Here is a 24,350-nt window from a genome sequence, read left to right as displayed (position 1 = left end):
CCACTCGTTTCACTGTATCTCTTAGGCTTTCTAGATCTTACAAGGTCTCTTCCCTTCTCCCTCTCTCACCTTCTCTAAGTCTACATTCCCATGTAGGCTAAATCAAAGGCTCAATTCTTTAAATCAAGTTCTGACCAGTGGCAGGTGGATCTGAAAGTTTACTTCTCAGCTCGACGACCATTTGTGCCTCCAAACAGTCCTGTAACAAATGGTTCTATGTATGTGACTACAGCCTTTTTCCCACACTCCACCTACACACCACTCCAAACCCTGGACCCCCATCTTAAATTACACCCTGCATTATATTTCTGGATGAGTCCATGGGGGTGAAAAGAGAGGGTAAATAGTAGGAAGAAGAGACTCTAAAGGGAAAGGTCAAACCAGACAGATGTACCGTCTTAGGGTACCTTGGATCCTCTCCCCTGGGGCCTCTAAAGGACGCACAAACCTGAGACATGAGTGATGGTTAAAAAAATTTGGGTTTTATTGTTTTTGCTAAATAATACTAAAAAAAAAATTCATTTTGAAGGCAGGGCTTGAATTATTTAATTTTGATCCATTTATTTAATTAAAAAAAAAGGAAGGGGAAAGAGATCATGGCCAAAAAAAATAGTAGTTAACCCCCACCCCACCCCCAAAGCTCTAGCCAGTCATGTGAGCATCACCCACATCCCACTCAGTGCCTGATATTCGGATGGTGGCATACTCTGCCCCAGGAGACTGCCTGAAGGCACGGGGCAATGGGTACCAATTTTAGCTCTCAGCAGGTTAGTCAACCAGACAAACTGGTGGGCTGAAATTCTTTCCAGGTTTTCTGCTCATTGGCTGAGCACATACAAACTGTCATAAGCTTGTAAAATTTAAGGGGAGTTGAGGTGGGGCATAAGAGCAAGAGGGCAGCAGGAGAAGAGAAATTATGGGTCACCCAAGCTTTTTCCTGGGCTAGTGGCTCTGGATATAGATTTAAAGAGAGGTCAGAGTAAATGGACTCTAGGTTTCTTATCAAAGAAAATTATCCCTCAAAGAGGAGCTGAGATGTGCCATGCAAGAGAGTTCTTCCTGCAGAGGCACAGGAGAAAGGGCAGCTGACTCTCTCATGTGGAGAGAGTGGCGAGGAAGTTCTTCCAGTACCATGAAGTAAGACAGGCAGAGGGAGAATCCTGAGGTTTGGGCCAAATGTGAGACTGGTACACACACAGTTAAAGACTAAAAAGCCATCAGGAACCCTCAAAGCCAAATTCTATCTGCACACTGGCTCTACAAAGTTCGCAGCAAGAATCTCTTGCACCAAGTCAAGTTAGTGGCCTAGCTATGATGGATGGTGGGGAGGGCAATACATTTTTATTTTCAGAGGGGTGAGGTGGGAAGAACAGCCATGATCTAGTAAAAAGAGACCTGCAAGAAGCAGAAAATATTTAGAGAACATTTTAATATATATTTTCATATATATATTTAAAGTTAAGAAAAATAAAACTAATTCAAGCCATGCCCTTTGCAAAAAAAAAAAAAAAAAAAAAAAAAAGAAAAGAAAAAAAGGAAAAGAAAACAAAAATTTAAAGTGAGACGTTTGCTGCTCTGGTCTCAACTTAAGAATCACAGTCAGCTTGTTACTTTTATTTTGGAAGAAAAGATGTAAAAGTTTCTTTCAATCATTCAGAAGGCAAGTGTAGCCACTTATAAAAACAGAATGGCAGGAACAGACTAGGAAAAGAAAGTCAGAAGTAAAAGGGCAGAGTGGGAAAAGAATTTTCAAAAATAAAATTAACAAGGTGACTGTTCCAGAAGAGGGCTGTGAAAAGGACATGGTGGACCGAAGTCTGTTAGTCAAGTAATGATTCAACTTTTAAATTATTCTCTTGTTCTTTTTTGTTGGGTGTTTTGTTTGTTCAAGTCTAAGATTTGGAAATGCTGACCCTTTGTTAAGAGCCAACAGGACATATAGGATCCCTTCCCTCCCCCGGCCTGCCTCCGCTGAAGCCACCACCAGCGCCTCCTTGGCTGGATGCTGGAAGAGTCCTCCATGTGTACGGACTCAGGATGACAGGGCAGCCTCCTTCTGTGGTTGCTGGGCTTGTGAACGTTGCAGTATCTTTTGGCTTTCCACGTCTCTAAAATGTTTTTCAACCTGAAAAAGACCAGGCAACCCAGGTCAAAAAGGAGATGGGGAAGAAAGGTCTCCCAAACAATCCAACCCAGGTTTCCACAGCCCCATCCTGGCTGTCCAGCCCATGTAATAATATCCAGGCACCTTTGCCCTTGCTGTCTATTGGCCTTCCCAACCACAAGGTAGGCCAGGGCCTCCTGCTTCAGCCACATTTTTTTTTGCATTTTCCACTAAGATTGGCTAGAAGAAGGTGAATCTACAAACTAAACTATAAAATATAATAAGGGGAGATTATCATGACCTAAACTCCTCCTCTCTTCTATACACAAGTAAAAAATGAAAAGCTGGTGGAGGAATTACAGTCTTATCATACCTCCTACATCTACAATGTTGGTCTCCCAATGTTCCTCAGAGGAAAAAAAAAAGCAGGAGTGTTTTTTAAGTTTAACAAATGCTAAGTCCAGTGACATATGCAGGGTCAGAGACACCGACGGCAACTGATTTATACCAACTAGATCTTTCTAGAAGGGTATCTGCAGCTAAGAAAAACCCAAAATGGGGCCAGGCGTGGTGGCTCATACCTGCAATCCCAGCACTTTGGGAGGCCAAGGTGGGCAGATCACTTCAGGTCAGGAGTTCGAGACCAGCCTGGCCAACATGGTGAAACCCCATCTCTAGCCGGGTGTGGTGGCATATGCCTGTAGTCCCAGGTACTCGGGAGGCTGAGGCAGGAGAATCGCTTGAACCCGGGAGGCGAAGTTGCAGTGAGCTGAGATCGTGCCACTGCACTCCAGCATGGGCGACAGAGCGAGACTCTGTCTCTAAAAAAGAAAAACTCAATATGGGATGAGAGAAACTGCTCAGGCCCAATACCATGGAACAGTCTTGCTAATTCCAAAAAGCCAGCAAACGACGTAGGGTCACCCACTCACTTCATTCCATACCACCCAGTGGTTCCATTCCCACAGGAGTGGCCAAGCAACAGCTGCAGAGCCCCCACAGTACGGGGAAGGCAGGGAGCCCAGACAGGGCTGCTAGAGGAGGCAGAGACTGTAGCACAATGTCCTGGTCTGGTGCTAAAGACTGAAGGCCGGAGGAACCATCCTCTCTCCCCTAAAGTCTGAAGGCTCCTTTACTTACTATTTTGCGTACATGGCTCAGTGCACTCCCTTCTTTGCCTTTACAGTTTTCCACTTGATATGGGGGTGTAATAACAACTTCTTCCATGACTACGATGTTTTTTTCTTGCCATTTACAGTCTTTAATGCTGGAAGGAGAAGACAGCAGGCAAAATGTAACCTCTTGGGGGCATCCCACATCTCCTGTCTGATGAATAAATAACTCCAGAAGGCTGATCCCAAGTTCCCAGCTCACCACTCAGCCAACAACTAGATGCCAGCAGCCCATATAGTAGCCAAGAAACATTCCTTGGGTGCCACTGGCTAGAAAAGCAATGAAACTCATGCACATTTATTCTCGGTAGAGCCCAGAAATTGTTACTCTGAAGCATCAGAGACCTGGAGAATCATAAAAATGTGATGGTGGCCTCAAGAATCCAAACTAAGATAGCAGCCTAGGGCAGAGGCTGGCAAACTTTTTCTCTTAAGGGTCTCTTAACAAACATTTTAGGCTTTGCAGGCCATATCATCTGTTACAACTAGCACTGAGTTCTGCCATAGTTGTACAAAAGTAGCCATGGACAATAGGTAAAACAGATGAGCAGATGTGGCCTGCTGGCACAGTTTGCCAATCATTGGCCTAGGGAGAAATACCACCTTTAGAAAGACAGGAGAACAGGCCAGGCGTGGTGGCTCACATCTGTAATCCCCGTGCTTTGGGAGGCCGAGGCGGGTAGATGGCTTGAGTCCAGGAGTTGGAGACCAGCCTGGGCAATATGGCAAAAACTCGTCTCTACTAAAAATACATACAAAAAATTAGCCGGTAGTGGTGGCATGCGTCTGTAGTCCCAGTTACTCCGGAGGCTGAGGTGGGAGAATCACCTGAGCCGGGGAGATCGAGGCTACAGTAAGCTAAAATTGCACCACTGCACTCTAACCTAGGCAATAAAAGTGAGACCCTGTCTCAAAAAAAAAAAAAAAAAAAAAAAAGAAAGGCTGGGCGCGGTGGCTCACGCCTGTAATCCCAGTACTTTGGGAGGCCAAAGCGGGCGGATCATGAGGTCAGGAGATCAAGACCATCCTGGCCAACATGATGAAACCCTGTCTCTACTAAAAATACAAAAATTAGCTGGGCGTGGGACTGCGCGCCTGTAGTCCCAGTTACTCGGGAGGGTGAAGCAGGAGAATCACTTGAACCTGGGAGGCAGAGATTGCGGTGAGCCAAGATTGCACCATTGGACTCCAGCCTGGCAACAGAGTGAGACTCCGACTCAAAAAAAGAGAGAGAGAACAAACTCCCCATCTTACTATGATCTATACTCTGACCCTTATCACCCATAATGGGAGCTGCTTTTCAGACTGGCTCTTCTCAATTATCAGACAGTTGGGCACTTGCCAGACTGGGAAAACCCATTCCAGTTCACAACTGGGAAGCCCCAGGGCAGCTGATGCGACTGGGAGTTCCTTCACATACCTGTAAATGTTCAGATACTCACACCATGGCCTCAAACAGCTCTGGTGCCAGCTGCCATCTGTGCACCAGATCCAGGGTGGTTAAACAGAGTAACAGATGGCAGTGTGGGGCGGGGGGGAGGGGGGGTGGAGAGGGGTGTCAAATCTTCCAGTTTTTCAGCAGCTAGGGAAGCTAGTGGAGAGTCAAATGACTTCTGCTGTGACAAAATGTCTTTTTTTTTTTTTTTTTTTTTTTGAGACAGAGTTTTGCTCTTGTCACCCAGGCTGGAGAGCAATGCACAGTCTCGGCTCACCGCAACCTCCACCTCCAGGGTTCAAGCAAATCTCCTGCCTCAGCCTCCCAAGTAGCTGGGATTACAGGCATGCACCACCACGCCTGGCTAATTTTGTATTTTTAGTAGAGATGGGGGTTTCACCATGTTGGTCAGGCTGGTCTGGAACTCCCGACCTCAGGTGATCCGCCCACCTCGGCCTCCCAAAGTGCTGGGATTACAGGCTTGAGCCACCGCGCCCGACCAACAAAATGTCTTTTAAGAGGTGGTAAGAAGGTGGCCTGCTCTAACTCCCTGTGTTCATCCCAATCTACACTGGGAAAAGTGATACAGATATAACTTTCCCTTAATAAAAACTGCATCAGCTTTTAAAGAAAGGCATAAAACAACAAAATCAAAGAGAAGAAATCACTAGTTCTAAGTTATGGACTACTAGGTCTAGAAGGGACCGTTAGGGATAATCTAATCCAAAACTAAGTTTTACACACAAGAAACTAAAGACCAGAGAAGACAACTTGTCCATGATTACACTTCTGTGTGGAAAGGGGGCTACAGCACCTGCACCTCTGGATGCCGGTGTATTGCCAATATCCTACCCAGCTTCCCCAGTAGACTTTTAGGAAGACAATCACCCAAAAGCCTGCCACCAGACAGCACAACCAGGTAGCATTACCCCAGGACAAAGGACCTCTCTGATCCCCCAACTCACGTCTTGTGAATGGTCTGGAAGAGCTGCTGGCCCTCTAGAGAGACACCAGCACTGATTGCATAGGCCTGGCTCAGCTTCTCCTCCTTCTCTGTCCGTGCTTTGCTGGCAAGCTAGGGTGGAAGAGAGGAAAGAGACTCAGAATAGGATTCATCTTCATTCTTCCCAACAGTCAGGACCTAAGCTGAAAAAAGGAGGCCAGGAAAGACTTGTTTGGACAGATTCTGTTTTCTCAGAAGTGAAAAGTGAAACAAATTTTAAAAATCCACAACATACCTGAAGTTACTGGTATTCCAAGAAAACGTTCCTTCCTTCCTTCTAATATTTACTGCATACCTACCATGTGCCAGACATTCACTATGCTAGGCTAAATACAGCCTGAAGTGGGTGGGGGAGACAGACTATAAACAAGGAACTGAAATCAAGGTAATTTCAGACAGTGATAAGCACTAGGAAGAAAATAAAGCACTTTTAACATTATAGAGTGTGGCTGGAGGACTATGTGATGGCAAATGATGGTCAGAGATTTAAAAATATATACATTTCCCACCAGAGGTGGTGGCTCATGACTGTAATCCCAGCACTTTGGGAGGCCCAGGCAGGTGGATCACAAGGTCAGGAGGTCACGACCAGCCTGGCCAAGGTGGTTGAAACCCTGTTTCTACTAAAAACACACACACACAAAAATTAGCCAGGCGTGGTGGCGGGCTCCTGCAATCCCAGCTACTTGGGAGGCTGAGACAGAGAATTGCTTGAACCCAGGAGGAGCAGGGTGCAGGGAGCTGAGATCGCGCCACTGCACTCTAGCCTGGGTGACAGGGCAAGACTCCGTCTCAAAAAAACAAACAAAAAATACATATACACATACACATACACACATACCAACACACACACACACACACACACACACACACTTCTAACTGGGTGCATCATTGAGGTCGGGAGTTCGAGACCAGCCTGGCCAACATGGTGAAACCCCGTCTCTACTAAAATTACAAAAATTAGCCGGGCGTGGTGGTGCGCGCCTGTAATCCCAGCTACTCAGAAGGCTGAGGCAGCAGAATTACTTGAACCCAGCAGGCAGATGTTGCAGTGTGCCGAGATCATGCTACTGTACTCCAGCCTGGGCAAAGAAGCGAGACTCTGTCTCTTGAAAAAAAAAAAAAAAAAAAAAAAAAAATATATATATATATATACACACACACATACATACACATACACACACAGAATTTCCATTTCAAAGTGAAAATTAGGATTTATCAGCTGTTGTGCTAGAGCCTCCAGTTTAAAAATTAATACATACCACACCTTCACAGACCACAATTTGAGACTCTAAAAACTCTTATAGAACCATTATCTGTGCTCACACAGGGAGCCAGGACTCAAGTAAATTTAACCATAAATGGTGTCCACCTTTAACTTCAGCTAAAGGCAACACTGTCCTGCTTTTGAGAAAAATGAAGAGTCTGAATTCTACGTCATGTCTGTTCCTTCACTGCCCTCTGGTGGAACCATCCACAAACTGATCAAAAGAAAATCTAGTAAAATCTGGTAGTCTACTACAATCTTATAACTTCTACCCTGTCAATCCCTATCACCTCTCCAGCACATTTCTGATCCCCACCCCACACTACTGGTTGCTAGAGATTCCAGAGGTACAAATTTGTTTGAGTGTAAGGCAAAACAAATGTGCTAGACAAGGTAGTTAAAACAAATTAAGAGGCCAGGCGCGGTGGCTCACGCCTGTAATCCCAGCACTTTGGGAGGCCGAGGCGGGCAGATCACGAGGTCAGGAGATCGAGACCATGGTGAAACCCCGCCTCTACTAAAAATACAAAAAAAAAATTAGCCAGGCGCAGTGGCGGGCGCCTGTAGTCCCAGCTACTCAGGAGGCTGAGGCAGGAGAATGGCGTGAACCCGGGAGGCGGAGCTTGCAGTGAGCCAAGATCGCACCACTGCACTCCAGCCTGGGCGACACAGCGAGACTCCATCTCAAAAAAATAAATAAATAAATAAATAAAAAATAAAACAAATTAAAGGCAAACAATGCATCTTAAAAGTCCAACAAGTAATGTGGAGACTCTTCAGACCCATGAACATAAACAGCTGAGTCTAACAATGCTGCAGCCCATGTGCAAACACACGCGAGAACACATAATTTGTCGCCAAACATCAGTTCCTTAAATAAAAAGGGGCACTGGCTGGGCCCAGTGGCTCACGCCTATAAGCCCAGCACTTTGTGAGGCCGAGGTGGGCGGATCACCTGAGGTCAGGAGTTCGAGACCAACCTGGCCAACATGGTGAAACCCCGTCTCTACAAAAAATCAGATGGGTGTGGTGGTGCGCGCCTGTAATCCCAGCTACTCAGGAGGCTGAAACAGGAGAATCGCTTGAACCTAGGAGGCAGGGACTGCAGTGAGCCGAGATTGCGCCACTACACTCCAGCCTGGGCGACAGAGCAAGACTCCATCTCAAAAAAAAATAGGGAGACCATACCTACAGCATGTTCCAAAAGTACCTTGATGCTTGGAATCTTCAAACATTTATATTCTGCTTTTACAGTGATCCATCAAACCATAAACCAAGCATAGTTTTTTTTCTTAGGATTGAGTTTCACTCTTGTTGCCCAGGCTGGAGTGCAATGGCACGATCTCAGCTCACTGCAACCTCCGCCTCCCAGGTTCAAGCGATTCTCCTGTCTCAGCCTCCAGAGTAGCTGGGATTACAGTTGCCTGCCACCATCCCTAGCTAACTTTTTTTTTTTTCTGAGACAGAGTCTCGCTCTGTCACCCAAGCTGGAGTGCAGTGGCGCAAGCTCTGCTCACTGCAAGCTCTGCCTCCCGGGTTCACATCATTCTCCTGCCTCAGCCTCCCAGGTAGCTGGGACTACAGGCGCCTGCCACCACGCCCAGCTAATTTTTTTTGTAGTTTTTTAGTAGAGATGGGGTTTCATCGTGTTAGCCAGGATGGTCTCCATCTCCTGACCTCGTGATCCACCCACCTGGGCCTCTCTAAGTGCTAGGATTACAGGCATGAGCCACCACGCCTGGCCATTTTTTTGTATTTTTAGTAGAGACAGGATTTCACCATGTTGGCCAGGCCAGTCTCAAACTCCTGACCTCAGGTGATCCACCCGCCTCAGCCTCCCAAAGCGTTGGTATTACAGGCGTGAGCCACCACGCCAGGTTCCAAGCATAGTTTTATAGCAGAGGAAGTAAACCGAGTGACTTAATTCTTTGTTTATAAAATTAAGCACTTTGTCAAGGCTTAGGTTTGACTATGAAAAAGAAGGAGGCCTTCAATTGCCATGGGTATTCTTGTCCTTGCAAGTTTCAAAGACTGTCTTAGGAAGGAGGAGCGGGCGTGAGCACAGAAGGCCAGCTCATGCTGTCATTTCAGCCTCCCTGGGTAAGAGAGGGAAGAATGGCAAAACTCTGCAGTGATCTGAAGCCAGAGCTCCTTTTTCACAGGATCTCTAGGACATGGAGAGAGACAAATACAGCAGCAATATATATATATAATCTTTCAAGACTGGCTGCCATTCTGGCCCCACCAGGCTATAACTTTACAGACAAATAAACACACAGGCTGACAGCATTCCAAGCAGTGGCAATCCCAACTGTAATAAGAAAGCCTTGTAGTTTCTATGGAAAGAGCTGCTGATGATGTATTTTAAGCAGCAACAAGCAACACTTATTCAAGCACCAAAAAAACCCCGGTAACAAGGAGGGGTTTCCTTTTTTTTTTTTTTTTTTTTGAGACGGAGTCTTGCTCTGTGGCCCAGGCTGGTGCAGTGGCGCAATCTCAGCTCACTGCAGCCTAAAGAGGAGTTTCCTTGAATCTTGCTTTCCAAACAATGCCTTAAGAAAATCTGAAGTCGGCCAGCGCTGTGGCTCACGCCTGTAATCCCAGCATTTTGGGAGGCTGAGGCAGGAAGATCACTTGAGCCCAGCAGTTACAGACCAGCCTGGGTAACATAGTGGGACCCTGTCTCCATTTAAAAAAAAAAAAAATCTGAAGTCTTCAAGGAAAGAAGGAAAAACTGGAGGGTGGCAGAGCTCCTGGGAAGCATCTAGTGGTCAGGCTGGCATTTACCTTATAAGCAGGCTGGAAGATCTCACTTTGAAACCTCAATCCCCTTTAAAAACGTTTATTCCTGAAAATCCAAATCATCTCCGAATGCTGGGTCAGAGAAAGCTGCTTCTATAAAGCTTGTGTTGACTAGATAGTCTGAACGCTCAAAGAGTAAAATGTCGTCACCTACATAGCAGCTTAAAAACATAACATCACCCCATTTAGTAAGAGACAAGAGTTGGCTCAGGAAACCAGGCATCTATGCAGAATGTTTAAGAATGGAACTGACAAATTAAGCTAGAGAAGGGGAGAAAAAAAAGCTGGAAGAAGAGCCACTTGAATTTTTGCCAGAGAGAAAATAAAATGGATATAAATCTCAGCCAGAAGTGATTCTTTAGACAGGCTGAGTAACAATGACACACTGGTTATAGAACAATGATTTCAAAATACACCCCCTACCCCCGCCAAAATACCAGTTGTGCAAGTGCAATCTCCCCTAAAGGCTCCAAAAGCAAGGGAGAATGGACAATTCTCTATTTCAATTCTAATGCAAACATCCCAAATGCTAAATGATGTAAAGGGTCACTTGGAAAAGTCAGCAGAAATGACTGTAAGCTGACTGTATGTATTTTCAGTTTGCCCCCAATATACTCAACCTACAGTAATGCTTTAGGGATCTGGAATCAGCTACACGGATCTGCTTTTACCAGGAAGCTGTACAAATGGGATAAAATCTCCTAGAGAGAACCCCATCAATTAGGGGTCCCCATCAATGTGGGAGACCACTCTCAATAAAAGAAACTAGAAGTGTTTCCTTTTCTCAAAATTGGGGGTGGGGAGAGAGAGATTACCTTGCCCTTTTTTGTCATGAAAACTCACGCAGAACATGAATATGCCTTCTTTTGTAAAGCAAACGATTATCACTCTACCCTCAATTTAGCTGCTGTACAAATCTAAATTTTCCCACGTATTTTTGCAAATGACTATACACCTATAAATGGCCCAATTATTCCAAGTTAGTAAGTTTATGGTTTTTGCCAAACCACTGGAGAGAACCAATAAAAGCTGCCCTCAGTAGAGAAAGTGTAGAATGTGCCCTTTAGACTTGGGAGAGCCACCAAGATTACTTTTTAAAATCTATTTCTTTTTTTTTTTGAGACGAAGTCTTGCTCTGTCGCCCAGGCTGGAGTGCAGTGGTGCGATCTCGGTTCACTGCAACCTCCGCCTCCCAGGTTCAAGCGATTCTCCTGCCTCAGCCTCCCAAGTAGCTGGGATTACAGGTGCCCACCACCACACCCGGCTAATTTTTGTATTTTTAGTAGAGACAGGGTTTCACCATGTTGGCCAGGCTGGTCTCAAACTCCTGCCCACGTGATCTGCCCGCCTCAGCCTCCCAAGGTGCTGGGATTATAAGCATAAGCCATCACGCCTGGCCTTCAATCTATTTCTATAGTTTTTCCTTTACTAGATATTTCATATAAATGGAACCATATAATATGTTGATTTCTTTTTTTTTGAGACGGAGTCTTGCTCTGTCGCCCAGGCTGGAATGCAGTGGCGCAATCTCGGCTCACTGAAAGCTCCGCCTCCCGGGTTCACGCCATTCTCCTGCCTCAGCCTCTCTGAGTAGCTGGGACTACAGGCGCCCGCCACCACGCCCGGCTAATTTTTTGTATTTTTAGTAGAGACGGGTTTTCACCGTGGTCTCGATCTCCTGACCTCGTGATCCGCCCGCCTCGGCCTCCCAAAGTGCTGGGATTACAAGCGTGAGCCACCGCACCCGGCCTAATATGTTGATTTCTATAGTTTTTCCTTTACTAGATATTTCATATAAATGGAATGATACAATGTGTTGACTTATGTCTCTGGCTTCTTCCACTTAGCATATTTCTGAGGTTCATCCATTTCGTTTCATGTACCAATAGGTTTTTAAATTGCTAGGTAGCATTCCACTATGAGGATATAGTTCTACCTTTTATATATTCATTCACTAGTTGATGGACAGTTGATCAAAATCTGAATTGTTTCCAGTTTTGTTTTTTGTGTTTTCTGAAACAGAGTCTCACTCTATCACCCAGGCCAGAATGCAATGGCACAATCTCAGCTCACTGCAACCTCCACCCACTGGGCTCATGCAATCCTCCCACCTCAGCTTCCCAAGTAGCTGGGACCACAGACGCACACCACCACACCCGGCTAAGTTTGTGTATTTTTTTGTAGAGATGAGGTTTCACTGTGTTGCCCAGGATGGTCTTAAACTCCTGAGCTCAAACGATCCACCCACCTTGGCCTCCTAAACTGCTGGGATTACAGGTGTGAGCCACCCTACCCGGCTGTTTCCAGTTTTTGGCAGCAGTCACACACAAGTCTTTGTGTATGTAAAAGTAAAAACATTTTACTTTTTAAAAATAAATTACATTTTACTTTTTAAAAGTAAAAAGTCTCTGTGCGTGGGCATGTTTTTACTTTTTTGGGTAGATACCTAACAGTAGAATTTCTGGGTCATATGGTAAGTGTATGTTTAATTTTTAAAGTAATTGTTTTCCTGCTAGTGAAGTTTCCTTAAAAACAAAACAAAAGGGCCAGGTGCAGTGGCTCACGCCTGTAATCCTAGCACTTTGGGAGGCCGAAGCAGGTGGATCACGAGGTCAGGAGATCGAGACCATCCTGGCTAACATGGTGAAACCCCGTCTCTACTAAAAATGCAAAAAATCAGCCGGGCGTGGTGGCGGGAGCCTGTAGTCCTAGCTACTCGGGAGGCTGAGGCAGGAGAATGGCGTGAACTCGGGAGGCGGAGCTTGCAGTGAGCTGAGATAGCGCCAATGCACTCCAGCCTGGGTGACAAAGAGCCAGACTCCGTCTCAAAAAAAAAAAAAAAAAAAGGAACTGTCAAATTGTTTTCTTTTTTTTTTTTTTTTTTTTTTTTGCTGGAGTGCAATGGGGCCATCTCAGCTCACTGCAACCTCCGCCTCCAGGGTTCAAGTGATTCTCCTACCTCAGTCTCCCGAGTAGCTGGGATTACAGGTGCCCACCACCACGCCTGGCTAATTTTTTGTATTTTTAGTAGAGATGGGGTTTCACTATGTTGGCCAGGCTGGTCTTGAACTCCTGACCTCGTGATCCACCCGACTCGACCTCCCAAAGTGCTGGGATTACAGGTGTAAGCCACAGCGCCCGGCCCTAATGTTTGATAGTTCTAAATCGGCCACCTACTCACCAACACTGGGTACTGTTAGCCTTTCTGATCTCAGCCATTTTAGCAGAAGTATAGCAGTTTCACACTGTGGTTTTCACTTGTACTTCCCTTTATGTCTAATGATATCAAGCATCTTATGTGCTTATTTGTAATTACTGTATCTTCTCTGATACAGTATTCAAAGCTTTTGCCCATTTTTAATTGGACTGTCTTTTTTTTGAGATGGAGTCTTGCTCTGTCACCCAGACTGGAGTGTAGTGGCACCATCTCAGCTCACCACAACCTCTGCCTCCCAGGTTCAAGCAATTCTCCTGCCTCAGCCTCCAGAGTAGCTAGGACTACAGGCCCCCCGCCACCACGCCCAGTTAATTTTTGTATTTTTAGTAGAGACGGGGTTTCACCATGTTGGCCAGGCTGGTCTCGAACTCCTGACCTCAGGTAATTCACCTGCCTCGGCCTCCCAAAGTGCTGGGATTACAGGCATGAGCCACCATGCCCAGCCTGGATTGTCTTATTATCATTATTATTTTCTTTTTTGAGATAGGTCTTGCTCTGTTGCCCAGGCTGGAGTGTACTGGCACAATCATGGCTCACTGCAGCCTTGACCTCCTTGGCTAAAGCAATCCTCCCACCTCAGCCTCCCAAGCATCTGGAACCACAAGCAAGGACCACTAATGCCTGGCAGGTTTTTTTTTTTTTTTCTAATTTTATGTAGCGATGGGGTCTCCCTATGTTCCCTAGGCTAGTCTCAAAACTCCTGATCTCAAATCATCCTCCCACCTCAGCCTCCCAAAGTGCTGGAATTATAGGCATAAACCACCATGCCCAGGCTGCCTTATTAAGAGTTCTTGGCTGGGCGTGGTCACTCACACCTGTAATCCTAGCACTTTGGGAGGCTGAGGAAGGCAGATCACTTGAGCCAGGGGTTCGAGACCAGTGTGGACAACATAGACAGTGTCTGTATTAAATACACACACACACACACACACAAATATTCTGGACACAAGTGCTCTACAAGATACATGTTTTGCAAATTATTTCTCCCAGTCTATGGCTTGTCTTTTCATTTTCTTTATGCAGCAAAACATAGAAAAATTTTTTCCAGGCCAAGGGCAGTGGCTCATGCCTGTAATCCCAGCACTTTGGGAGGCCAAGGCAGGCACATCACTCGAGCCCAGGAGTTCGAGACCAGCCTGGTCAACATAGCGAAACCCGATCTCTACAAAAATTACAAACATTAGCCGGGCACAGTAACATGCACCTGTAGTCCCATCTACTTGAGAGGCTGAGGCAGAGGAATTGCTTGAACCCGGGAAGCGGAGGTTTCAGTTAGCCGAGCTTGCACCACTGCACTCTAGCCTGGGTGACAGACAGAGACTCCATCTCAAAAAAAAAAAAAAAAAGGTAACCATAAAAATTCAATGACTATCACCCATACTACACCCATTTTCAATGCAAACATGCTAGCTGCTGGCCTCACTACGAATCAGTTAGAAGCACTAACTGGTTAGCATCTCAAAGAATAAAAAGCACCAAGTTTAAGAACACACTGGGTTCAGGCAAACCAAGAAGCATAAACTTACAAATATTTGTTGTTAATGTGCATATGGCTTACTTGAAATCACTGCACATGACAATCTGTGCTTACCTGGCTCTCCTTTCTTTTTTTTTTTTTTTGAGACGGAGTCTCGCTCTGTCACCCAGGCTGGAGTGCAGTGGCGCAATCTCGGCTCACTGCAAGCTCCGCCTCCCGGGTTCACGCCATTCTCCTGCCTCAGCCTCTCCGAGTAACTGGGACTACAGGCACCCACCACCACGCCCGGCTAATTTTTTGTATTTTTAGTACAGACGGGGTTTCACCATGGTCTCGATCTCCTGACCTCGTGATCTGCCCGCCTCGGCCTCCCAAAGTGCTGGGATTACAAGCGTGAGCCACTGCGCCCGGCCTGGCTCTCCTTTCATTCTGCATGATTCCCAGTGAAAACACAGTCCTTGTATACTAACCAGTGCTTCCTCCTGTGCCCGTTTTATATATAGCACCTTGATGTGGGCAAAGGAGAAAAGTATATGCATTCGATATCAAAGCACATCAATATTAAAAGGCTTCTAGTCCAGGCGCAGTGGCTCATTCCTATACTCCCAGCACTTTGGGAAGCCAAGGCAGGAAGATCACTTGAGGCCAGGAGTTCAGGCCAGCCTGGCCAACTTTATGAAACCCCGTCTCTACTGGGTTAGAGCCACGCATGGTGGTGTGCACCTGCAGTCCCAGCTACTTGGGAGGCTAAGGCAGGAGAATCGCTTGAACCCGGGAGACGGAGGCTGCAGTGAGCTGAGCTTGTGCCACTGCACTCCAGCCTGTGTGACAGAGACTCTGCCTTAAAAAACAACAACAACAACAACAACAACAAAAACCAGCTTCTAATCATGACTGATGCTGGGTAACCCTTATTTTTGTTTGTTTGTTTGTTTGTTTTTAAGAGACAGGGTATCACTCTTCTGCCCAGGCTGGAGTGCAGGGGCATGATCCTAGCACAATGCAGCCACAAACTCCTGGGCTCAAGTGATCTTCCCACCTCAGCCTACTGAGTAGCTCAGACTATAGGCGTGCGCCACCACACCCAGCTACTTTTTTTTATTTTTGTAGAGACGGGGTCTTGCTATATTGCCCAGGCTGGTCTTGAACTTCTGGCCTCCAGCAATCCTCCCGCCTCAGCCTCCCAAAGTGCTGGGATTAAATGCATGAGCCACCACGTCCCACAAGTGAGTGATTTAATGAACACCAAGGACACACATCTCATCTGCACACAGTGACATGGAAGGAAAAGGGAGGAGCCAAAAGAACAAAATCCAAGCAATATGCACTTCATTTTGTTATTCAGTCACCAGCTGGGCCATCTTATTTCCACATGCCCAGACCAGGAAGGCACAGGTGCCGTGGGGAATCCAAAGGGATTCCTACTACAAGTATTTAACAGGCTGAGACAGCTGATACAACAAGGGAAACAGAGAAGCCAGAGAGGAGCCTGCTGGGTGTGACCTACTGACTCCAATGAGCCACTCTCAGTTTGTCTTCTCTGTGTATTTGGGTCTTCCAACCAGCTGCCCTCACAGAGGGCTTAGGAAACACTGCAGCTGCTGCCCGGAACTGCTTGTGATGCCTGCAAGCCTGGTGGGTGTCAAGGGATGGCAGACCAGAGTGGCTAAGAACAACTGTTATCGTAAGGGCCCTTGCATGTTCCCTATGTTTTGAATCTGGGGTAGGCTTTTGGAAAGCCTTCATTCTTTTTCTTTTTATTTTTTTGAGACGGAGTTTCTCTCTTGTTGCCCAGGCTGGAGTGCAATGGCGCGATCTCAGCTCACTGCAACCTCCACCTCCCAGCTTCAAGCGATTCTCCTGCCTCAGCCTCCCAAGTAGCTGGGGTTACAGACATGTGACACCATGCCCAGCTAATTTTTGTATTTTTTTTTTTTTTTAGTAGAGACGGGGTTTTGCCATGTTGACCAGGCTGGTCTCGAACTCCTGACCTCAGGCAATCCACCCGCCTCAGCCTCCCAAAGTGTTGGGGTTACAGGCATGAGCCACCGCACCCGGCCAAAGCCTTTATTCTTAGCTAGCAACAAACAGGCTCTCAAAAATATATCTTCTGAATATCAGCATCCCCAGGACAACTGTTCCTAGCTGAAAGCTTGTGCCTGAACATTTCTTTTTTCTTTTTTGTTTTTTTGAGATGGAGTCTCGCTCTGTTGCCCAGGCTGGAGTACAGTGGCGTGATCTAGGCTCACTGTAACCTCCACTTCCTGGGTTCAAGTGATTCTCCTGCCTCAGCCTCCAGAGTAGCTGGTATTACAGGCACATGCCACCACAACCAGCTAATTTTTGTAGTTTGAGAAGAGATGGGGGTTTCACCCTGTTGGCCAAGCTAGTCTCCAACTCCTGACCTCAAGTAATCTGCCTGCCTCAGCCTCCCAAAGTGCTGGAATTACAGGTGTGAGCCCCCGTGCCCAGTGTGTCTGAACATTTCTAATAAAATACTGTTCCTGGACAGGTGTGGTAGCTCACACCTATAACTCCAGCACTTTGGGAGACAGGTGGGTGGATACTTTGAGCTCAGGGGTTTGAGACCAGCCTGGGCAACATGGCAAAACCCTGTCTCTACAAAAAAATTTTTAACAAATTAGCTGGGGGGCTGGGCATAGTGGCTCACGCCTGTAATCCCAGCACTTTGGGAGGCTGAGGTGGGCAGATCACGAGGTCAAGAGATCGAGACCATCTTGACCAACATGGTGAAACCCCCTCTCTACTAAAAATACAAAAATTGGCTGGGAGTGGTGGCTCACGCCTGTAATCCCAGCACTTTGGGAGGCAGAGGAAGGCAGATCACGAGATCAGGAATTCGAGACCAGCCTGGCCAATATGGCAAAACCCCGTCTCTACTAAAAATACAAAAAGCCAGGCGTGGTGGCAGGCACCTGTAGTCCCAGCTACTGCTGAGGCAGGAGAATCGCTTGAACCTGGGAGGCGGAGGTTGCAGGGAGCCAAGATCGTGCCACTGCTCTTCAGCCTGGCGACACAGCGAGACTCCATCTCATAAAAAACAAACAAACAAACAAAAAAACACAAATTAGCTGGGTGTGATGGCACACTCCTATGGTCCCAGCTTCTTGGGAGCCTAGCTTGTGCCTGGGAGGAGGAGGAGGTGGCAGTGAGGTGAGATTGCACCACTGCACTTCAACCTGAGTGACACAGTTAAGACCTTGTCTCAGGCGAAAAAAAAAAAAAAATATATATATATATATATATACTGTTCCCTACAAATTGGACAGTTAGGAACTAAAAAAATACAGTACTCTACTTGAAGTTCTGTCCTAGAATACATAAGAGTAAATAAATAACAATGAATCAAAATATTGAATCAGGCCAGGATTGGTGGCTCATACCTGTAACCCTAACACTTTAGGAAGCCAAGACAGGAGGATGGCTGGAGTCCAGGGGTGCAAGACCAGACTGGGCAACATAGCAAGGCCCCTGACTCTACCAAAAAAAATGTTAGGCCAGGCACAGTGGTTCACACTTATAATCCCAGCACTTTGAGAGGCCGAGGTGGGTGGATCACTTGAGGTCAGGAGTTCAAGACCAGCCTGGCCAACATGGTGAAACCCCATCTCTACTAAAAATACAAAAATCAGCTGGGTGTGGTGGCATGTGCCTGTAATCTCAGCTACTTGGGAGGCTGAGGCAGGAGAATTGTTTGAACCGGGGAGGCGGAGGTAGCAGTGAGCCAAGATCGTGCTACTGCACTCCAGCCTGGGTGACAGCAAGACTCCATCTTACAAAAAATTTAAAAAGTTTAAATTAGCCAGGCACGGTGGTACATGCTTGAGCCAAGGAGGTCGAGGCTGCAGTGAGCTATGATCATGTCACTGCATCCCAGTCTGGGCAACAGAGCAAGTCCCTATGTCTAAATTAAAACAAACAAACAAACAAACAAACAAAAAAAAAACCTGAGCCCAGCCTGGGCTTAACAGTGAGACCCTGTTTCTACAAAAAATAAAATTTAAAAAAATCAGCCAGGTGTGTTGGCATGCACCCGTAGTCTCAGCTACCTGAAAGGCTGAAGTGGGAGGATCGCTTGAGCCCAGGATGTCAAGGCTGCTGCAAGCCGTGTTGGAACCACTGCACACTAGGCTGGACAACAGAGCGAGAACTTGTCTTTAAAGAAACAAACAGGCTGGGTGCGGTGGCTCACACTTGTAATCCCAGAACTTTGGGAGGCTGAGGCGGCGGATCATGTGAGGTCAGGAGTTCGAAACCAGCCTGCCCAACATGGTGAAACCCCATCTCTACTAAAATTACAAAAATTAGCTGGGCGTGGTGGCGGGTACCTGTAATCCCAGCTACTTGGGAGGCTGAGGCAGGAGAATCGCTTGAACCTGGGAGGTGGAGGTTGTAGTGAGCTGAGACCGTGCCATTGAACTCCAGGCTGGGCAACAAGAGCGAAACTCTGTCTTAAAAAATATATATATATATATTTATATAAATAAATAAATAATCTATTTATATTTTATATAAATATATATTTTTATATAAATTTATATAATAAATAAATAAATAAATCACCACTCCAGCCTGGACAAGAGCAAAACTGTCTTAAAAATATAAATAAATAAATAAATAAAGTGTTACATGCTGTCTGAAAAATAAATACTGTTCTTTAATAGTCTCTTCCCTCCTTTTTGAGAACTAACAACCTCCAGTTCAGCTCAACAGAAAAGCATCAAGTTCTAAATTGCAGAGGTGGACAAACTGAGCACTCCCAAATCAACTTGATCCCTTTTCTCTTCCTTCCCTTTCTCTGAATAATTGCCATTTATTTTTCAAGCCCCTCCTCCACATCTGAAGTGTCTTCCCTAAAATGCTCACTACTCTATACCAAGGGTTGGCAAACAGCCTCCTGTGGGCCAAATTCAGCCAACCACTTGTCTTAGATAAGTTTCATTGGAACACAGCTATGCCCATTTGTTTACACGTTGTCTAGGGCTGCTGTGCTACAAGGGCAAGGTCGAGTAGATGTGACCAAGACCATACGGCCAATACAGCCTAAAAGACTTACTATCTGGCCCTTTATAGAAAAAGTTTGCTCCTCCCTGCTCGATGCTGTCATGTACCTTGCACATATGACCACTAGTGCAGAGCGGGTCTCACCATATTGTTATCACTAAGTTAAATGCTGCTGTCCCTCACCACTCCCAACAAATGTGAGATTCTGGAGGGCAAGAGCAGTGTTTTAATCATCCTGGCATTTCCCAGCACCTTGAAGGGAGAGAGCGCAAGAGAGAAGACAGAAAAAAGGAGAAGAAACAATGACTATCAGAGATTCAGAGGACCAGTCACAAAACAGTTCCCAGAGGTCACACATTCATTAACAGCACAGTTGGAAAAACACTGCTGTCCTTCAAACTCCCTATATCTTATTCCACAATACTTTTAGCATAATGTGTAGATCCTTTAATTTTCCAGCTCAGGTAGAATTTGCTTCAATCTCCAGGGTAGTTTCTGATATTTACCTGAGCTAGTCTTAAAATTCCATTGCCAGAATTTGACTCTACCACTTGTTTGGTTCCCCTACCCCACCCCAAGCCCGTTCTCTGCCAGAAAAAGTTTTAGTTAGAATACCCTTCTCTTAATACTGGAGGAATTACCACCACTGACCCACCCTAATGTCCTTATTTTGAACTGTCTCCACTCAAGGGTAGGGTGCAGAGGTGGCTGCAACAACACACCTATGGCACAACTCTGCCAGACTCACCTGGGCTCAACAATTTATCTTTTCAGGAGGACAACTATTCCCCACTTCCATGTCCTATGAGGCCAAGAAGGTCCCCTTGGGAACTAAACTCTTGGCTTAACAAGAGCCCCACTGTGTCAGCAGACTGCCATGTGCTATAACCTGAACTGAGTCATGAGTTCTAGCCTGCAGCACTGTACCCCCATCATGATTCTGTCAGGTTGACCCCAAAGATTGAATGCCATTGAATCTGACTTCAAAAAGCCAATGGGTTTTGCTGTTGTTGTTGTTGTTGTTTTTAGACAGGGTCTCACTCTGTCACCCAGGCTGGAGTACAGTGGCATGACTGCAGCTCACTGCAGCCTTGACCTTCCCAGGTTCAAGTGATCCTCCCACCTCAGTCTCCAAAGTAGCTGGGACCACAGGCACACCACACACCTGGCTAATTTTGTATTTTTTGTACAGACAGGATCTATGTTGCCCAGGCTGGTCTTGACCTCCTGGCCTCAAGCAATCTACCCACCTCAACCTCCCAAAGTGCTGGGACTATAGGTGTGAGTCACCACACCCACCAAGTCGGTGATTTTTAAAATGGCAATAAATTATTCCACCTTTCTGACCCATTTGACACCACTCACTACTTAACATGCCCCTGCCACTCAGCAGTGATGGGATCTTCCTCTCCATCTCCCACCTGTATCTTCATGACGCTCCTATGATGAAACAGCTATCTGCTCAAAGCCAGGTGCAAGTTTTACCCACGGACTCTCACCAGGGACTGTGGCCTTGGCGACATTTTCTTTTTCTTTTTTTTTTTTTAATTTTGAGACAGAGTCTCACTCTGTCGCCCAGGCTGGAGTGCAGTGGTGCAATCTCGGCTCACTGCAACCTCTGCCTCCCGGGTTCAAGTGATTCTCCTGTCTCAGCCTCCCAAGCAGCTGGGACTACAGGCCTGTGCCACCATGCCCGGCTAATTTTTCATTTTTAGTAGAGTATTTTTCTATTTTTAGTATTTTCACCATATTGGCCAGACTGGTCTCAAACTCCTGACTTTGTGATCTGCCTGCCTCGGCCTCCCAAAGTGCTGGGATTACAGGTGTGAGCCACTGCATCCAGCCAGAAACATTTTCTAACCAAGTTAATCATGAGGTTACAGCCTCTAGAAGCCAGAAAAACTATCTGTAGTAAAAACTTGCTTGCCTTAGACAAGTGGTTCTTCCTTCCCACATTCACATACCTTCTTACTTCCTACTAAAGTATACATAGCTAAACATAGGCTGGCCAGGCCATCTCTGACTTCACTGGACACGTCCATACCTCAACATATTAGGGTCAAGATATGACCAAGGGTCAAGATATGACCAAGGGCCAGGCGCAGTGGCTCACGCCTGTAATACCAGCACTTTCGGAGGCTGAGGCAAGTGGATCATCTGAGCTCAGGAGTTCAAGACCAGCCTAGGCAACATGGTGAAGCCCCGTCTCTACCAAAAATACAAAAAAAAAAAAAAAAAAAAAATTAGCCGGGCATGGTGGCGCATGCCTGTAGTCCCAGCTACTCAGGAGGCTGAGGCAGGAGAATTACTTTAGCACAGGAGGTAGAGGCTGCAGTGAGCAGAGATCATACCACTGCACTCTAGCCTGGGTGAGAGTGAGACCCTGTCTGAAATATATATATATAATTTATATATATAAAGATATAACCAAGAGCCCTGCTAATAGGCTATGTCCACAAACATAGGCTACAATGCAATAATTATCATATCAACCCCAGGAATTTACTGATACTTGGGTTTAACCCTCAAATCACCAGAAAGCCACAGGGTTATACTGAATTTTAACTGTGAAACTGGTAGAATTCAAAATAAAAACGAATTCTTCCCTCAATGTGACATGATACCTAAAGGTACCCTGGGTAGGGCGTGGTGGCTCATGCCTGTAATCCCAGCACTTTGGGAGGCCGAGGTGAGTGGATCACCTGAGGTGGGGAGTTCGAGACCAGCCTGACCAACACGGAGAAACCCCATCTCTACTAAAAATACAAAAAAAATTAGCCAGGCATGGTGATGCATGCCTGTAATCCCAGCTACTCGGGAGGCTGAGGTAGGAGAATTGCTTGAAACCGGGAGGCGGAGGTTGTGGTGAGTCGAGATCGCGCCATTGCACTCCAGCCTGGGGAACAAGAGTAAAACTCTGTCTCAAAAAAAAAAAAAAAAAAAAAGCAAACTCTGGCTGGGCGCAGTAGCTCACTCCTGTAATCCCACCACTTTGGGAGGCTGAGGTGGGAGGATCACTTGAGGCCAGGAGTTTGAGACCAGCATTGGCAGTATAGTAAGACCATGTCTCTACTCCCCAACCGACAAAAAATTGTTTTTTTTAATTAGCTGGACGTGGTGGCACACACCTGTAGTCCCAGCAACTCAGGAGGGTAAGGCAGAAGGACTGCTTGAGATTGGGAGGCATGATGGTGCGCGCCTGTGGTCCCAGCTACTCAGGAGGCTGAGGCAGAAGAATTGCTTGAACCCGGGAGGCAGAGGTTGCAGTGAGCTGAGATTGCACCACTGCACTCCAGCCTTGGTGACAAAGGAAAACTCCTCTCCAAAAAAAGAAAAAAATATACAGCCTGGTACAGTGGCTCACACCTCTAATCCCAGCACTTTGGGAGGCCGAGGCGAATCACCTGAGGTCGGGAGTTCAAGAACAGTCTGACCAACAAGGAGAAACCCTGTCTCTACTAATAATACAAAATTAGCCAGGTGTGGTGGCACATGCCTGTAATCCCAGCTACTTGGGAGGCTGAGGCAGGAGAATCGCTTGAACCCGGGAGGCGGAGGTTGTGGTAAGCCGAAATCGTGCCGTTGCACTCCAGCTTGGGCAGCAAGACATAAAACACATAAAACACATAAAAAAATACGACAGATGTGCTGGGGCGCACCTGTACTCCCAGCTACTCGGGAGGCTGAGACAGGAGAACTGCTTTAGCACAGGAGGCGGAGGTTGCAGTAAGCTGAGATAGAGCCATGGCACTGCAGCCGGGGCAACAGTGAGACTTTTTTTTGTTGTTTTTTGAGACGGAGTCTCACTCTGTCTCCCAGGCTGGAGTGCAGTGGCGCACTCTTGGCTCACTGCAAGCTCCGCCTCCTGGGTTCACACCATTCTCCTGCCTCAGTCTCCCAAGTAGCTGGGACTACAGGCGCCCGCCACCACACCTGGCTAATTTTTGTATTTTTAGTAGAGACGGAGTTTCACCATGTTAGCCAGGGTGGTCTCGATCTCCTGACATCGTGATCCGCCCGCCTCGGCCTCCCAAAGTGCTGGGATTACAGGCGTGAGCCACCGTGCCCGGCCAAGACTTCGTCATAAAAAATAATAATAATAATAATGTGCCAGGCGCAGTGGCTCACGCCTGTAATCCCAGCACTTCGGGAGGCCGAGGTGGGTGGATCATGAGGTCAGGAGTTCAAGACCACCCTGGCCAAGATGGTGAAACCCCGTCTCTACTAAAAATACAAAAATTAGCCAGGTATGGTGGCCGATGCCTGGAATCCCAGCTACTCCGGAGGCTGAGGTAGAGAACTGCTTGAACCTGGCAGGCAGAGGTTGCAGTGAGCCGAGATAGCGCTACTGCACTCCAGCCTGGGAGACAGAGGGAGACTCTGTCTCAAAAAAAAAAAAAACCAAAATAATAATAATAATAATACATAAAGTCGAAGTTTCCAAGAACCTACCAACGATGTTAAGTGAGAGCCTAGTGTAATGGCATAAATATTCTATAGGCCCTTTGTCACACTGCCCTCCTTCCCTTGCCTTATCTCATTCTATAATTCAATGAGCATTAGTTAGCTACAATAAAAAAATCTGGGCCGGGCACGGTGGCTCACGCCTGTAATCCCGGCACTTTGGGAGGCCGAGACGGGCGGATCATGAGGTCAGGAGATCGAGACCATCCTGGCTAACATGGTGAAACCCTGTCCCTACTAAAAATACAAAAAAATTAGCCAGGCATAGTGGCAGGCGCCTGTAGTCCCAGCTACTCAGGAGGCTGAGGCAGGAGAATGGCGTGAACCCGGGAGGCGGAGCTTGCAGTGAGCCGAGATCGCGCCACTGCACTCCAGTCTGGGCGA

At 46.6% G+C, this 24,350-nt stretch overlaps 1 protein-coding gene across 1 annotated transcript in view; it reads right to left on the bottom strand.

Annotated features, from left to right (window-relative positions):
* Positions 1–460: 460 nt before the first annotated feature.
* Positions 461–24,350, bottom strand: part of LSM12 (LSM12 homolog) — a 33,446-nt gene continuing 9,556 nt past the window's right edge. The window contains exons 3-5 of the mRNA XM_030800769.1: positions 5,677–5,786; positions 3,245–3,371; positions 461–2,125 (exon numbers count right to left, since the gene is read on the bottom strand). Coding sequence (XP_030656629.1) covers positions 2,033–2,125; positions 3,245–3,371; positions 5,677–5,786 — 330 coding nt within the window. The 3' untranslated portion in view covers positions 461–2,032. The remainder of the gene's footprint in view (positions 2,126–3,244; positions 3,372–5,676; positions 5,787–24,350) is intronic.

The sequence above is a fragment of the Nomascus leucogenys genome, chromosome 19 (genome assembly GCF_006542625.1).
Source record: "Nomascus leucogenys isolate Asia chromosome 19, Asia_NLE_v1, whole genome shotgun sequence".
Lineage (NCBI taxonomy): Eukaryota > Metazoa > Chordata > Mammalia > Primates > Hylobatidae > Nomascus > Nomascus leucogenys.
The sequence above is the reverse complement of the archived record's forward strand: the minus strand, read 5'-3'. Positions and strand labels throughout refer to the sequence as shown.